Raw genomic sequence first — 17251 nt, 5'->3', positions numbered from 1 at the left:
ATCTAAGAAAAAGTAAATAGTGACCAGGCATTCCTATGGCAATACTTGTTATACATTTTATTAATACTAAATAATGTGACTAAATCAGTTGGTCATCTTGGTCTAATTCAGCCTTCCACTTTGTGGAGACTGTGCTGAAGATAAGAAATACCAAAGATGAGCAAGAAGTGAAAGTACTATAACTGTAGATTCATCGTATCTACTCATGCATGTGGTCAGAAACTTTGGACCATCACTGAAAAGCTACGGTCCATGGTATTAAAAGCTTTACTACAACACTCAAATTCAATCAGTCACACAGCGCTCGTCATTGTTTTATCTCAGAGCTGTGATATGTTTCTGTTTTTTTGTGTTCTATTGACTCTGTGCCCTGGATTGAAAACATTTTGACAAAGCACTGGTTCCCAGATGAAGCAGGAAATTTACCTTCAAGTTTTTTCTTATCATCTCGTATTACAAGAACCAAATTAATTTAGCTCCAAAATGCTCTTCAAACATCCTGGCGCATCAGAGGACATTAGAGCGTAAAACGAATTTCTTTCATAAAATTACATAATAAACAAGTGCTTTTGAGCATGAGGCTCGTGACGAATCAAACAACCTGAAGGCACGTCTATCTGCGCCTGTCTGTTCCCATTTTATGCCTTGGGATTAACTGTTAATCTGATGATCCTGTGATACACAAAGACAAGGTTAGCGCCGCCACGAGACAATCCATGGGGGTGATAGATTCAGTGGTAATATGTAAATGAGCGTCATCACTTTTCTGGCAACAACATTTCTACAGTGGCTTGAAGTCTAATAAAGGGCAGATTGATTCAGCAGTATCGTAAGGATTAGGACGGCTGACGCCACATGTTTATGCATGAGATACAAATGTAATGCTGATGAGCCCGCAGCTCGCTGGTGGAACCATCAGTATCAATTTTGAATGCTAACCATGCTAACAAGCCATTTTTCAGTACTGTAATGCTAATAAGGCAGGTGAGAGGGCTGGAGGCCTGCAGAAATGGAGTCGTGAACGTGACCAGATCTTTTTTTTACTGTGGTAAAACATTGTGAAATGTTGTTGTACTGGAAGTAACAGAACTAGATAAATTAATTTACTCAGCCTGTTATTAGCCCAATAATCTGTCAAAAGAAATATTCAATAATACATCAACGGAGCCTATTTAATTTTAGAAAAATAAATGCGTAAGTATTTGATAATGGTCTTATCCCAAACGACACATCATAGTTTCATTTTTAGGGGACACTGGTGTTGTTTCCACTGCTGCTACTATAATGATTTCATGATGTCATTTTTCCTTATTCAGCATTTAACACTCTGTCTTTTACATTCTTCTGGTGCAGACATGAATTCTGCTTCTCAGTTTATGTGTTAATCAACACCTAACTGAGCTGCTGATGCCAACAGAATTTTCCCCCAGCTCCCCAGAGCGGTGGAGCCTGAATGCGGAGGATAATTGAAATGGCTCCAAGACCTGAGACAACACCTGAAAACATGTTAATGGACACATTTCTCTCATTGTCTGGTGGTGATCTGCCATGATTTCGCAGGTTTTCATCTATCTGCGTGTTGACACGGAAAATATGCCGAGCTCAAGTAAGATCTGACAGGGGTAGAATATGCAGAGACTCCAGGTTTGAGTGGAGCTTAAGCTGGTTGGTTGTGTGTACCACAATATGCTGTGTGGGTCAAATCTTCTAGCTTATTTGGCTGTATGCAATTGTTAACTGCCATGTGCTACAATAAAATATTTTTCTTACGCTGCTGAACAAAAACCAACACATTAAATATCCAACAATGTCACGTAGATAACGTTGACCTTCAACTGTTCAGCCATCATATCATCATTTTAAATGCTGATTGGGAGTAAACATCCCTAAAGGCACGTATATAGTGGCAGACTCTAAAACTGCCTGTTACACAATCATTCAGAAAATGACTTACAAAATGCTTAAAAATGCTCTCTGCAAAATTTCATTATGGATTCTTGAATAGTGTGGTGAAAATGAAAGCTGCACACGATAAGTAACATCTTTGAAGAAACAACTCTTTTCAGTCAAAAAATTGTCTGGACTTAAATTGTCAGATGACTCTGACTTGCATTGAGATTGTACATGAGGGTTAGGAGCTGTCCTCAGCATAGAATAATTACCATGTAATTAATATTTTGGAAATGGGAAACAAACAATTTGTTGACCACAACATCCACCCCAACCTCCTACCTCCTGTGGACTTTGTAAGTCTAATGTGGCCTGGCATGGTCCTTTGCTCTCAACATGCTAGAGTTATAAGTTAAAATAAAGCTGCTGGGTGACTTTATCTCTTGAAGTTAAGCATAGTATTGCATTTTTATGCTGAAGACTGTCATATCTATGTGCCATTGAAACAAACTAATGATTACTCTGCCAACCAACTGCTAGAGGGCTTTGCAGGAATCAAGGCATGACTGGCAACATACTTTGTACACTTAAATGATTGACTTAAATGATAAGACTGGGCTCATGCAGTTTGGACATAGTGATGCCTTCAAGGTCCATGCTTTTTTTGGGATGGCACTCATGTGTATGACAACTCTGTTGTTCATCTTCCGTCCAGCAGAAGTCTCTGAACAATTAGTACGTTAGGCAGTTCGAACTGGAAACAAGGCTATGTTTGGCCTTCTATTTGGTTATATGTGGTCAAGATTTTAAGATTGCAAAGCATATTCTTTTGTTATATTTCTCTAAATATTATGTGAAAAGGTCAGTTCTGACAAACTGTCTTAAGTGTAAATTAGAAATCTATCTTTCTCAACAGCAGAGGACTTTTCTCAGAAAAGAAGCTTGAACTTTTTAAACTGAGCACATTAAGTAGTATCACGCAACACAGCACAACAAGTATTTATCATTTTGGACAGGGGAAAAGATGGCCACTGTAAAAAGAGGATCACTGGACGTTGTCATGACATGTTGATATTTGATATGTATTAGACAGCTGATAGGGACCAATCAGCTCATAAAAAATCTTTCAAATAATATAAAAGCAAACATCTTACTTTAAGTCTAAGTAGAAACAGGATCTGTGAGAAAGCCTGACATGGGGATTTGCTTCCCAGTCTCTTCCCCCTCACACTCTGTTGCCCTTTCTGGGAAGTGCAGCAGCTTGTCAATAACTGTCAGAGGCTGTCTCAGTCAATCGGACCTGTAAGGCTGCTTGGGCCTCTGGTGAAACTGGAGGATCTAACAGAAACAACCTATAACTGACACTGCTCCAGATCTATGCACTGTAATCACTGGGGAGCCCACCTCTCAAACTGCAGCCTCGCCAGCTGCCTGACAGTGGACACATGTGCTGTGTAATTGCTTTTCATACCATTCAACCTTTTAAAATTGATTACAGGCCGTGTAAGAGGCTTTAGTGAGAAGCATATAGGTGGGATGGGGGCTGCTGGAGAGGGAATGTTGCTTGACAATGTCACGCTAGAAAATGTGTATCTGTAAACAATGTGGCCAGCTTCTCTTTCATACCGTGAGGATAAACGCATTGAGTCATCACTGAGTCCCCTCCCCACACCCCCACACCTCCCAGGCCTCGACAGACAAGCTAGCACATGGAAAATAAATAAATAAATAGATACTATACACTCATCGGCCACTTCATTAGGTACAACTTGCCAGTAAAAGGTTGGACCTCCTTTTGCCTTCAGAACTGCCTCAATTCTTGGTGTCATACTTTCAACAAGGTGCTGGAAACATTCCTCAGAGATTTTGGTCCATATTGACATGATGGCATCACACAGTTGCTGCAGATTTGTCGGCTGCACGTCTATCATGCGAATCTCCCGTTCCACCACATCTCAAAGGTGCTCTATTGAATTGAAGAGAAGTCATTGTCATGTCCAAGAAAGTAGCTGTCAGAAGATGGGCAGGCTGTGCTCAATAAGGGATCAACATGGTCGGCGACAATACTCAGTTGTGCCAAGAAAATATCCCCCACACCATCACACCACCACCACCAGCCTGAGCTGTTGATACAAGGCAGGATGGATCCATGCTTTCACTATGGCGAATTCTGACCCTACCGTCCGAATGTTGCAACTGAAATCGAGACTCGTCAAACCAGGCAACATTTTTTCAGTCTTCTATTGTCCAATTCTGATGAGCCTGTGTGAACTGCAGTCTCAGTTTCCTGTTCTTAGCTGACCTGGCACCTGGTGTGGTCTTCTGCTGCTGTAGCCCATCTTCTTCAAGGTTCAACGTGTTGTGCGTTCAGAAATGGTATTCTGAATTCCTTGGTGGTAACAAGTGGTTATTTGAGTTGCTGTTGTCTCTCATATATGTGCATATATACAGAGAGAGAGAGAGTTGTGTGCTCCTTATGCAGTTGCTGCTGTTGGTCGATAATTTTGGTGTTTTTAATGATAAATAACAGTAGACCAATGTATAAAACTGCAAAGGACATGTTGATGATGGTTTTCTGTTTAAGGATGAATTAAGCAGGAATTAGGGCTTGTCTACGGTTGCAGAGAGAGCTTAACTTGCTGCAGCTCAAGAAAAAAATCATGCAAATAGAAAAAATATAAACATATCAAGAAAACGTCTTTGTCCAACATATGTGCTGCAAATACAACCTAAACCCCGATAATCAATCAGAAAAGTCATGAAAAGCCCTGAGCCCTGAATACAGTTTACATTATCACTGCTGCCAATCTGACAGATAAGGTTATTTGAATGGGAAGCTAATAATAAGCAAAATGATTGTAAAGAATTATACGATCAGGATGACACAATTTATGAAGGACAAAGTTATCAGCTGATTTCCAACACTGACAAGTAGTGAATTACGTTTTGGAAACATCTCTGTTGTTGTTTGTGCTACCTCTATCTGTATTTGTTGCTATTGTGAGTACTGGCATTGCGTTTCTGTACTGATGAACACCTTTTTCTCAATTTGCTCGTGTTTTGCTTATTTGCACATGTTTCCTTAAGCTGTATTGGGCTCTCTGGGCCACCATACTCGGCCATATACTAATAAATTCCATTTAGGTTGTGCGGCTTTCATCAGGCCGATTTTTATTGTAAAGTTGTTAGGTACTCTTACTCTTGCACCAATAAAATCCAAGATCGCCTAAGATGGATACTGATTGGATATCAATTGGATAAAAGATGGATATTCTTGTAGTATATAGTCAGAGCTGCCAAGCAATGTGCTCACCTCCCTTTAGGAGCAACTTTTACTTCTGAAAACTTTTGGTCTTCCCTATATAAAGTACTATTGACATTTAAGTGGACATGGACAATTTCTCTCATCACTTTATATATTGTTATGCTTCTTGGCTTGCAGCACCCGAAACCCTCAGAGGGACCCCGTCCACCAAGACACAAAAGGACTCAAAAGTCCAAAGGTACCATGTCTGCTCCAAAAAGAAGACAGAGCATGCTGTAAATTCTAACATTGGAGAGACTGGAGGCAGCTTAAAAGTGACACGGTTTTGTGATAAATATCGTTCAGCCCTAACCCTTATCTATGATTCAAGTCTTCAGAAAGTCTGGCGTGTCCAATTTAGGCTCCTTGCAGTGTTGCGTCTCACGGCATCATGAAATGATAAATATGCTTTCAGAGAACCAAATAAAACCTGTCACTCCTAACACGTATTCCAAAATGTTTGTGGAAAAGACTGGCAGCTTTGTGAAATAAACACAGCGTACAGAGCAAAATGACTGGCTGTTCAAATTTCTAGAATTCAAGAAGTTCATGCTGAGGTTAGCACGAGAGTGAATGTCAGTGGATTTATTTATTTATTTCTAAGTATCACAAATGGTTAAGAGAAAGAGAGTGTGGGTGTTTTCACCACAGCCTCTGTCCTGTCAGTGTCTCTAGCACCCATGTACTGGAGTTCACTCAGCGGTCTCTCCGTCCATGCTGTGGACCTCTGAGGATATTTTTTTTTTTTCCCAGCCACTCTTTCTCCTTTAGTGTCGAGGATTAGCCGGACATCTCCTGCCCCCCTGTCTTTCAAATGAGGAGGGCTCCTGCTGAAAGGCTGAGAAGGGTCTCACCATGTAAATCCGATACTCACACTGCTGACGCTCCTCATCCTTGCCCTCCTCCAATCTCAGCTCCAGAAAAAAAAATCCATGAGAAGTCCCCAGTGATCCCACGGATGTGAGAGGAAAAGCGTGCGGTTTTAAAGGACTACAGCTGCCGAGCGGCTGTGTGAAATAGGAATTTCCGACTCAGTCAAAAATCCCGGCATGGAGAAATATCAAGTGCTGCCAGCTTGATCTTTCAGGAACTCTTCTCTTCTTGTGTCGATTTAAGTAGGGTTTGCAGTGAATTGATGCTGAGGCGGGCTGTCATTCTCGTAACAAGAATGGGCTGTATTTTTTTGAGACACACCACTGCCTTATATTTAACTTGGGCTTGTCCATTTTGATGTACAGTAAGACATCTAGAAATGGCTGACCTTTAAATTGTGTGCAGCCCTGTTTGGCCATACATAGGCACAGTGCTGTTAACATTATCATGAAGACAACATTAATCTGATGTTAAGCAGACATTTCTCACCATGGTTAACATCTTAGCTTAGCATGTTAGCATGGTATAATTTGGCCAGCTGGAAATAAAACATACCGCTGATGCCTACAGGGCTTGAATGTTGAAGTTCTTCATTCCCATGAAAGCAAATTCTAGTGATTGAAATTTCAAACTGTTCTGACTATCTTTTGATTTTTCTTTAACCCTCAATCCAAAGTTATTACGTTGTTACATTTATATTTTTTGTTTTCACTTGCTATGTAAATGTCATCATGCTGGCATGTGATCAGTTTAGAACCAAGCAGGGGAGTTGTATATTCTGGATATGAAATACACAACGTTTTCTCATAGTTTGTTCTGGACAGAAAGGGACAGCAAAGCATGGGTGCCACTAGTGGCTAATTTAACTGCCGGGATTTGCAAGCCAGCTTGGTTAATGGTGTGTTGGCTTTTCCATAATGGCACAAAATGAGGGGAGGAAGAGGAGACTAATGCTCAGAAAAAGTGTGTCTGTTTTTGACAGTAAGACTTGCAAATAGCCTAAGAATTGACTTTGTGTCAACAGAATTGCCTGTAAGCTGTAAAGCCTCCCAAAGATTTAGATACAGATTAGAGGTATTTTTGACCTAGCCTTAGTCAATCTACATTACCACCTTTGTAGGTGGATTGAATTTATCTGCATTCAGTGAAAGACATGAAAATGGCAGCTATGTTTTTTGGCACATTTTTAAGTCAACTCAACAGTTATTTGACTGATATGTATTTGTATTGTGTGTATTGAAAGCTATTTGTTTTATTTCGGGGACACTGCACAATGGCGAATGGGACGCTTTTAGTTTTTATTTCTTAAATTCTGTTTTCTCCATTGAAAGGGTTTAAGGCAGGGGTGGTAAACATAAGGCCTGAGGGCCTAATTTTGCCTAATTGTCTGATTAGTGATGTTCAAGTTGACAGAGGAAGGAGATGCAGCAAGAAAAAAAAGCACAGTTAAAACTTAGTTGTTTTAAGTTACTTTAATTTACGTATCTGATTTACATATCAGCTTCGTGTGCAGGAGAGACTGGAAGGTCAGTTCAGCCTTTTTTCCATTGGTATTTCTGCTTAATTGATGCTACCATAGACTAATTAAAGCAATTCTTAATTTTCTGGCATTGTCGGACTTTTCTTTTGTAATATTAAAATGTTCCTCATAAATGTATGACTTGATTTTGAAGCTCAGCAATATTCAAGTCTCATATATTTCTGATTAAAGTCTGACCAATCATTTTATTCAGTCCGAATAAAATGACTTGCTTCCCTAGCTGCCATCTGTCACCGCCTCCCGTCTAGTTGATAATTCTGTCACCTCTTTGGCAGAGACTGAGTATTTATTACTTTGTGATTATATAAGATAAAGTTAAAAGGAAAAAAATGATGTTGAAGCTAAATGTCTGAAAAGGGTGGCTAAAGTTAGCCACCTTTAGCTACCGTTAGTTGTCAAAACAGGCACTCAAGTCAAAAGTTAGCTGAAACCGCTAATAATTGACTAACGTAACAGGGCGAGGTAAGACTTCATTGCAGCAGTTGAACTTTGTTGTAAACAAACGGATACTGAAATGCTATAATTACCACCTATATACCACCTAAAGAATTGAATTTTATTTAATTACTATTTTCATTTACCGGTGCCTCTGAATTTGACTCCACTGGCCCGTTTCCCTCTACCTTCACATGTGTCTGGAAGAACGGAGCGTCAAAGGCCCGGCAGAGCGAAGCACTGGGACTTTGGGGGGAGGTGTAAAAAGTTGTTAATGTTCATTTTTTGTGTTGTGCAATATGCCACAAAAGGTAAGAATCGCTCCAAATAAGAATCTATTGAACCCATTTTTTGTTCACAGATAAATGTGATGTGTGCTTCTAGAATTACCTTTGTGATAATGTATTTCTGGGTAAGGAGTAGGGAACTGTGGGCCTAGAAGGCTGAGCTCTCATAGGTAGCATAGCTGTGTATGAAGCTAACCAGGTCTCGCTGGAGTCTAGAAAGACTCAGACATTCTAGCCGATGCTGTACACGCTGCCCGAATTTAATACTTTGTTTATTTGCTGAGGTCAGTGCACATTAACAAATACTTGATATGTTGTATAAAGAGGCAATGGACGTATGATTTGGCTTGTGTCAGCTAAGAAGAAGTGCCTGATTTATTTAAACATGTGTAGGTTGAATTTTACATACTTTTTTTTTTTTTTTTTTAAAGGTCAGGTTGAAGTTCAGTATGACTGGATTTTTTCTGTGTTAAGTATAAGACAGGTGTCATTGAGTCAGTGGTGTGCTGTGTTTAAAGCATTTGTGAATTTAGATGAGGTGCTGTGTCATTTGAATGCTGAGATCATATATCAGGACATATATCTGTGAGGTCCTTTATGTACTGTGGAAATTAAGTGGGCCCAAGGATAGGACCCTGTGGGATACTAACATGGCTGGTGTGTGGAGGATTTGACCCCTGTTGATGGTTATACATTGTATTCAGTTTGATAGATATATCGATAAGATAACCAAAAACTGGATTTTCTAGGTCTAACACCCTGCATCCAGTCATAACAGAAGAAGAAACTGGGATATTGGATCTTAGATGGAGGACGGTGGCAGATACTCACTCGTATTGATTTTTAGCCAACTGTGTTTGAGTGAAGAGTATATTTATGTGTGATATTTGAAATCACTCCCATTGTTAGATTCCCAAAGATTCCAACTCCTATCTCGTTAGCAGTAAAGCAATTCAGAGAGTATTCTCAACCGTATCTGCTTTAAAGAAGGTTTGACTGAGGCTTGAAGGAGACTGAGTAAACCTATTAATTCTACCATTAACCTGCCGACCTAGGAATCACTTATACAAAACTGTCAATATGTTTGTGCTCGAACACCTCGTGTAATGTGGTGAACACCGTAGGCCAATCAGAGCCCGTTTCCTTAGCAATGCTTTATGAGGCAGTGTTCACAAACTCCTCTGTAGCTCCATGACTGTACACTCATTATTAAAATCTGCTCTGCCTCTAGCCTTCCTTGCATATCCAAACAGTCCATGTAGCACTTATTACCCTGGCAAGTCTCAAAGAGATTGTTGATTTGAATCTCTTTCTGTTCAACACGGTCCCCTGGCTCCGAGGCATTGTCAGCCAGCCTGAGCCAACAGCACTGATGCCATGTCGTCTGCGTCCCCGTATGCAGATTGACACCCAGGGCATTTATCAGCTGCAGGTCCACTGCACCGAGTGTCACGCTAAGTCGGGTGGAAACCTGTGACTGGCAACAAATAGGGTGAGGGAGCATTTTAGAGGCACTGTTAAAATTAACCAGCATAATGAGGAAATAAGTGACTTATCGGCGCCACAGTCATTTCCTTCATTAAGGCTGATATTTACGAGCATCCATCACAGGTGGAGCGGCCGACGCTCGGCTCCAGCTTTATGGAGCGTGGATTGTCACCTTGTTCCAATTATCCGCTCCCTTTGAATGTGCTGAATGTTAAACATAAAGAGAAAAGGGTCATCATTAGTTGTTATGCAATGTGGAAAAAGTGAAAGGAGAAGCTCAGCAGCGGTTATTTTTATACATCATGGCAGCAGTTAGCTGATTAGAGTACGAATGCTTAGTGGTAAGGAAGGTGCTGGAGGATTACATGCCCCGGCCATTACACGTGTTAGTGCTTTTAAATTATGTTGAACCAGAGCTTCTTTTTGGTTGAACAGTTTCAGTGTGAAAGCACTAAAAGCTGCTTTCTTGATCAGCAGTCGGCACTGGCATTCATTCATCCTGGCATGCACGATAAGTAATTAACAGGCTAATCACAAAAAAAGAGAGATTTCTAATAACAGTAAAACTGTCCATCAGAGTGGTTACTGGTGGTTACTGTTGCTTTCTTGTTAAATACATTAATTCTCTAAGGTTTAAAGTTATTATGAATAACTTGTAATTAACATATGAATGTGAATCTTTTTTGTGAAGTTTACAATGAGGATGCTTTTTTAGTATTTTGAGTAGTGTCGAGGCTTTCAGATTAATTAAACAATGATGATTTGGTTATATAATGTGTTATGCACAGTAATGCATGTAGACAAAATATACAATCATATGGTTTATAATCACTAAGTTACTGTTCTTCAGATCTCTGGACCTTTGTGGAGGAACAAAGGATGAGGACACTCATATTCAGTGTTTTAGTGTCGATGGACACATCACCACATGATAATAAATGACAATGAGACCTGCTGAATGAGTGACAAATCTAGAAGTTAGCACCTTTTTCAGATATTTTTGTTCTACTTTTCTCACCTTTTTTATTATCAGTGAAATAGTTTGACGTCCTTGTCGAATTTATGAAATTAATAGGAGCATGACTAAGTTTATGATTTTAATTTTTGTAATATATTTATCTAGTATGACCAGAGGAAATTATTAAAGTAGAGATTTGTCAGAGGTTGTTTTTCTTCAGCACGGTGATAGACGGGCAACCTGTCGCTCTGAAGTTCTGATTAATTGCAGCTCTGAAATGTGATTCATTTTGTTGGAGACTTAGTTCATTGAGCAAATACTTGAATGAAGTTGAGAAACGCTAAGCTAGATCCCAGTTTTACAATTTGAAGACCCACGTGTTTCTATTGTTTCCTCTAGTATGGAACAAAATAACTATGTAGGCTCACCTGTTACCTAGGCAGAGCTATGCAGCAGGTGGATGAAATCCTCCAAAATACAAAATGTTAAGAAATGTATAAATCATCCTCGGTCTCTGACTGTCATGGCTGTTTGGTTGGTTCATTTTGGGATTGCGATGGTTTATAAACATCCTAACAAACTGAACTGAGTAGCTAGTAACACAGTAAAGTTATATAATGAAAAGAGCAGGGATCACAAGTATAATTTTTTTTATTTTATTTTTTATTTTTTTGGCCTGTAATTACCATCCTTAATGATAATCCTCCCTGTTCACAGGGTTATTAAGAAGTAGATTTAATGTTCATTGTTTTGTCGAAATTGGATAAGAGTTAATAATATCCATTATTTATCCTCACCACTTGTAACACTCACACTTATCTACTGCCTGTGATGGTGTAATGTGTGCAGTAAAAACATGATGTATGATGAGCACGGCATGTGGGAGGAGGTTTGGGGGGGGGGCTCATAAATGTGCACAGAGCTGAAGAAACTTTACTTCCTTGGAATAGAATGCCTCCAAAGTTTGCTGGAGTCATAACGCATTGTGCAGACAGAGCCCAGCGATGCTCTTTTGAAAATAGCTCTGCCGCTGATGCTGTAGGTGTCGATGCTGAAAGCACGGGAAGCACCTGGTTCAACAAAGTACTTACATTCTTCTCAATGGCCTAAAGATGAAAAGATAATTACCTGTAAGTTGACATACAAACTGTTCCCTTAGCAGAAGCAGGTTGTTCTAGTTGATTCAGATGATGTTTCATTTATCCAGCAAAGAGTTGGGAGGAAGGGAACCTCAGTGAGTGGAAAAAGCTTCTGTAATAGCTTCCCTCCACGTCTGGTCATGTGTACGGACAGAGAGTGACTGTCCTCCCTGTGAGAGCGAAATTAATCCTTTTCCTGTCATTTTCCAACATAAGGGAATTGACGCAACATTGATTTCTTTGTTGTTGTTGTTGTTGTTTTTTAATCAATGCGTGACAAGGATATGCAAAATAAGCTTAACATGGATGGAGGCAGGTTTGGATGAGATTTAAAAATCTGACAGGAGTGCTGTAATTTTCCATCTGCCACTGAGAGTTTTGTCCCCGTCATCCACCGACGGTTAGAAAAAAAGAAATAATCTAATCAGCGTTTGAAAATGGTCCAGCAAGACTACTTTCAACCTGTCATGCAGGTGTTGATTCTTTCATGTTTCTCATTCCAGATTCATCTGGATGTTTGTGCCACATGTAAATTTCTGGATTTGTACCCTACAGTGTGTGTATGCCCCATGAATAGTTTGCCTTTTAACATAATGGCTAACCTCATGTGCCACTTTATACAGGTTAGTATTGTTTATAGATACGTTGCTGACTATTCAAACACAGAATTAACTTAGGTAAATGATCAAGTAAGAAAATGTGGGTCTCGTGCGTGAATGTTTTCTTATATTTCTCCTGTATTTGTTCTTACTCAAAGCGCTAAGACCGAACTCCATAGTCAGAAGTATGAGAATACTGATGAACTGCGAAGAGTTCAGTTGTGCTTGCAGTTTAAGATGAACTCCTGTCATATGGACTTGACATCCATTTATAGATTTTGCAATAAAACTTAAAATCATTTTGTGTTCACACATACATATTTAATAAAGACAGTTTTAGCTATGCTCCAATTGTGCATTATGGCAAAACGTACAAAATAACATGCAACATGTATTTTATATGGAACTGTTTAAATGATTAAGCATAGATTCAAAGTGGTAGCCCTACTGTATAAGGTTGTCTGTGGGTCATGTTATGTGGTAACTTAAAGTCAGAGATGATCAACATGTATAAAGCTACTTTACATGTGTAAACCCACATGGTTTAGAAACAGCACCGACAGGCTAATGTGAGGAAGATGAAGTTGGACATGGTTTGCCAATCCACATCCTTTACCAATTATGGGCTTAATTTATCCATCCATTAAAATAGCCAGCAGATTATTCATCTGTTTTCTTAACCTATTAATCAGTTTCCATGGATTTCCACAGGCCCACATGACTCATGGACCAATCTACCAAGCTAGGACATGTATGACATTTCATACTGTTCTGCCCTGCTCTGCAGATGGGTCATGCCTCCGTGTGCTTTCACCTAGAATAAAGTAGGGCGCTTAAAAGGCAGGGTTTGCTCATTAGAAAATAAAAAATAAAATGTTTCAGGGTAGATGAGCAGGCTTGAAGCTTCCATACCATTCCTCTTCATTAATCTCTGTTCTCTCTCACTTCTTGTCGGTGACAACACATGTCACCCAAATATTTCAGTTGCCTGCCTAAAAAAATCACCTCCTTTAACGTTCCCATCCCTGTAGTTTGCGTGGTTGCCATAGTCACAGAGCCACAGCTTCAATCTGGACAATCATGAATTCCCAACGGCAGCAGCAGAAACCAGTCTCTTTAGACTTTTTTCAACCTAACTGGAGGTTGTGTAGATAATGGGAGGAGAAATTGATGTTTCAGTTAAAAAACGTAGACGTAGGGACGCACTATGTCATATATATTTGCTGTATAATTATAAATGGAAGCATATCAGTCACACTGACATCAATGTGAAAGCTGTCGACCACTTCATGTAACTCTCCGTAAGTTCAACTCTAGTTTCCCATCTGTTGTTAAATTACTTTTGCTACCAGCTGTTGGAAGACATCAGTCATTGGATTGTTATTGTAATACTAAAGATATCCTTAGAGTTGGATAATCATGATGCCAAGAGCCAATTTTACAATTTGAAATCTTGATGATTTCTAAATGGATGTGATCTGTCCCTGTCACAGGGTTAACCAGTGCTCCGTATCAAACACTGCATTTCAGCTTCCCTTCAAAACTCATGTTGATGTAGCTACATTACCCATCATCATCATTACTACTGTTAATCAGTGTTACAATTACCGCCAACAAAGCACTAATACGTTTTTTCACCCCTTTGTTGGTGTAAAAAAGAACACAGACTGATTTAACAAATCAGACACAGGCTGGTATTTGCGGAGGATATGATCTGTCTATGTTTTATTGATGTATTCGGTTACATAGGAACTTCTCACCCATAGTCATTTCCCTGCTTTTACAGCATAAACCACCTCTCTGTGCTTATTACCTTAATACATCACATAACTTGCCGTGCAACCGAATGGAATATTTTATCAGAAAACATCTGTACAGCAGCAGTCATATTTGTTGCCAGTGCCGGAGTCCTGTCATTATTTCAAGGAGTGCTGCGCACAAAGAAAACAAGGTATAATGGTGGTATGAATAGTAAAAGCCAGTGCCGGTGCTGGTATCAGTGTGATGGAGACATCTACCTGTCCTACAGTAGATAATGTCAGCATATTATTTCCATTCATTTATCTCTCTGGCTGTTTGTTTTATGTGTGGCCCCTCTTTACACCTGCATCCATTCATTTACCCATTTAACAAGGACAACATTGATTGAGAGAGATGGGGAAAGGGCCGATTCGATTTCAAGGGACAGAATTGGATTTGATAGTGGGGGCATAATAGCTTTCATGGGCTTTTACGCCACTGAATAGCTTAGCTGGAGCTGCCTTGATGGAATTGAGGTGTAATTCTGAGAAGGATCCCGGGGATGGCAGGAGCACAAACATCTTGTTCCATATTGTCCTGGCCCACAGATCTCTCTGTGATTTAACCACAGGAGGCAAGCACAGGACACCGTGTGAGGCATGTGAGTCCAAACTTTAAACTGAAAAAAATAAAATAAGATAAATACAATGTCACGCTTTCGCAATTTCTAAGATCTGCGTTTCTCAAGCTGCTCTTAGATCGATGAGCTGCCTCGACAAACAATAGTCCTGAACTGGGCCATGCATTCTCCAGACTGAAGGGAAATGAAAGGGGGCAACCTCCCGTGAATTGTCGTTAAAGGTGGTGGCACGTTGTTGCCAGCACAAAGGCTGTTTTTGTGTGGCCCGAAATCACGGCCGTGTGGCTGAGATAAGATGTATTCAGACTTCACAGCAACAATTTGGGTAATCAGTGGCCCCCTAATTCCTCTCCACTTGTTCCGCTCTGATTTCATTCATCTGGAAATTGCTCTGAGGAGACCAGTTTTGCTCAAATGTGGGATGAATTGAACTCTGTATATACATGCCTTTCTGCGTGTGTTTGCTTTTTCATGGATGGGTAATTCAAAACACTGCCCACTGAGCAATCGTCTTTAAATTTGCTGTCACAGAAGTCGTTGTTGTTACCGTTATGCTGTTTTGTAAAAATGAACTTGAATGTGTTTTTCACTGCTAAATTGTGTCTCCAACTGAAAGCAGCTTTGTCTTAGTTTTGTTCTAGAACACTGATTTTTCATTTCAATGATGTTTTCTTAAAAAAACATAGCAATCTGAAGTAACCATTGTGTTACTTTGCAGGTGCCACTGCTGATGCTCAGCCTGACGCTCTGCCCTCGGTGCAGGGCACTCTGCCGCACTTCATCCAGGAGCCGGAGGATGCCTACATTGTCAAAAGCAATCCCATCAAGCTGCGTTGTCGGGCCGCACCTGCCTTGCAGATCTTCTTCAAATGTAACGGGGAATGGGTGCACCAGAATGAGCACTTCTCCCACGAATATAAAGACCTCAACACTGGTAAGATGACACTTTGTGACCTCCTTCTAGAATGCTCAGTGTTAAAAGGCAAAACACTGTATCCTGTCTCCATTTGGGTTGTTGTGCGGGACAAAAAGTTAGTTAACTCTTTCAGCCTTCAAATAGTCTGCCTGGCTGGGCAGGGAGCCGCTGTACACAAACCCCACGCCAGGTTGTGGTGTCAGATAGATTCAAATTATACATAGTGTGTGTAGACTATTTCAAAGATTGTCAGACAGTTATACAAAACCCATGCATTTATAAATGATGATTATTCCACAAAAGACATTACGAAACAGCTCTTGAGTCACATGTCCAATTACCTCTGTTCATGTAGTCAATTAAAGTTGTCATGTAGTTAAATAGTCAGCTACATATCAAAAAGCTTAGCCATTTTGGCTAAACTGCTAAATTTATGTCAATTTCCAAAAGATGTGTTTGACAACATCATTGAGGAAAATTGATATATTTATTTTCCTTGACTATAAAAACTTCATGTTTGACTAACGCTAATACATTTTTTCCCCCAACACATGTTAGGTGCCTGAATTAGCAATGGATTATGTACCAGTCCATGGTTAACGGCTTGAATGTTACAATATGTTATGTTCCAAGTACTAACTGATCAGATTCATCATTGATTTTACCATTTCATTCGTAATTGTTGTTGATATTGCAGATAAATTGTTCACTTAATGCTAAATGCTTTATTGAGAAATTATCAGAGCAAATGTATTATTTTCACTGTTTATGCACATTACCACCAGTAAGATAAGAAATAAGCTTTGCATTTGAAAGTCAAATGCAGTTACATTTGCCGTCACATGTTAGAGGATTTGTTAATGTAGCACTTCCCTTGCATGGCGACAACTTCAGGCCTTGACCGCAGCTACTTAGACTGACTATCAAGAAGAATATTGTGTTGCCCCAGATGGTTTAATCCTAAAAGCCAACAAAGGAGCAGCTTCAGTAATCACAGCCGGGTCAAGCAATATGTGCAGTATGGGCTCATTTTAAGCTCCTGCAGCACTAGATGGAGGGGTATATACTGCATCACATCAGCACAATTTCAGCGATTTTCACATGAGTCGTTACTCACAGAAATAGAGAGGGCTGATATTCAAATTTCTGTTATGATCACATACTCTAAAATAGTGTTGCAATGATGACCCCCCCCCCCCCCCCCCCCCCCCCCACACACACACACACACACACACACCTCCCCCTGACAGTAGCTATATCAAAAAGTTTGTTGCACATTCGATTACTCAGTTATTAAATGTCATGTTTGAATTAACATCTCAAAAACACCTTGCTTAGAGTTCCATGACTAGATGTTATGGGTCACACTGCCACACATACTAGCTTAAAAAGTCAAAATCCCACTATGATCAAACTCTCATCATGGTGATGGTTTACCCATG

At 39.9% G+C, this 17251-nt stretch overlaps 1 protein-coding gene across 3 annotated transcripts in view; it reads left to right on the top strand.

The window, feature by feature from the left end:
• Window positions 1-17251, top strand: part of unc5db (unc-5 netrin receptor Db) — a 181973-nt gene that overhangs the window by 61339 nt on the left and 103383 nt on the right. For all 3 annotated transcript variants that reach the window (XM_047592658.1, XM_047592657.1, XM_047592659.1), the window contains exon 2: window positions 15612-15827. In XM_047592658.1, coding sequence (XP_047448614.1) covers window positions 15612-15827 — 216 coding nt within the window. The remainder of the gene's footprint in view (window positions 1-15611; window positions 15828-17251) is intronic.

Source organism: Mugil cephalus, chromosome 8, assembly GCF_022458985.1.
Source record: "Mugil cephalus isolate CIBA_MC_2020 chromosome 8, CIBA_Mcephalus_1.1, whole genome shotgun sequence".
Taxonomy (NCBI): Eukaryota; Metazoa; Chordata; class Actinopteri; order Mugiliformes; family Mugilidae; genus Mugil; species Mugil cephalus.
The sequence above is the reverse complement of the archived record's forward strand: the minus strand, read 5'-3'. Positions and strand labels throughout refer to the sequence as shown.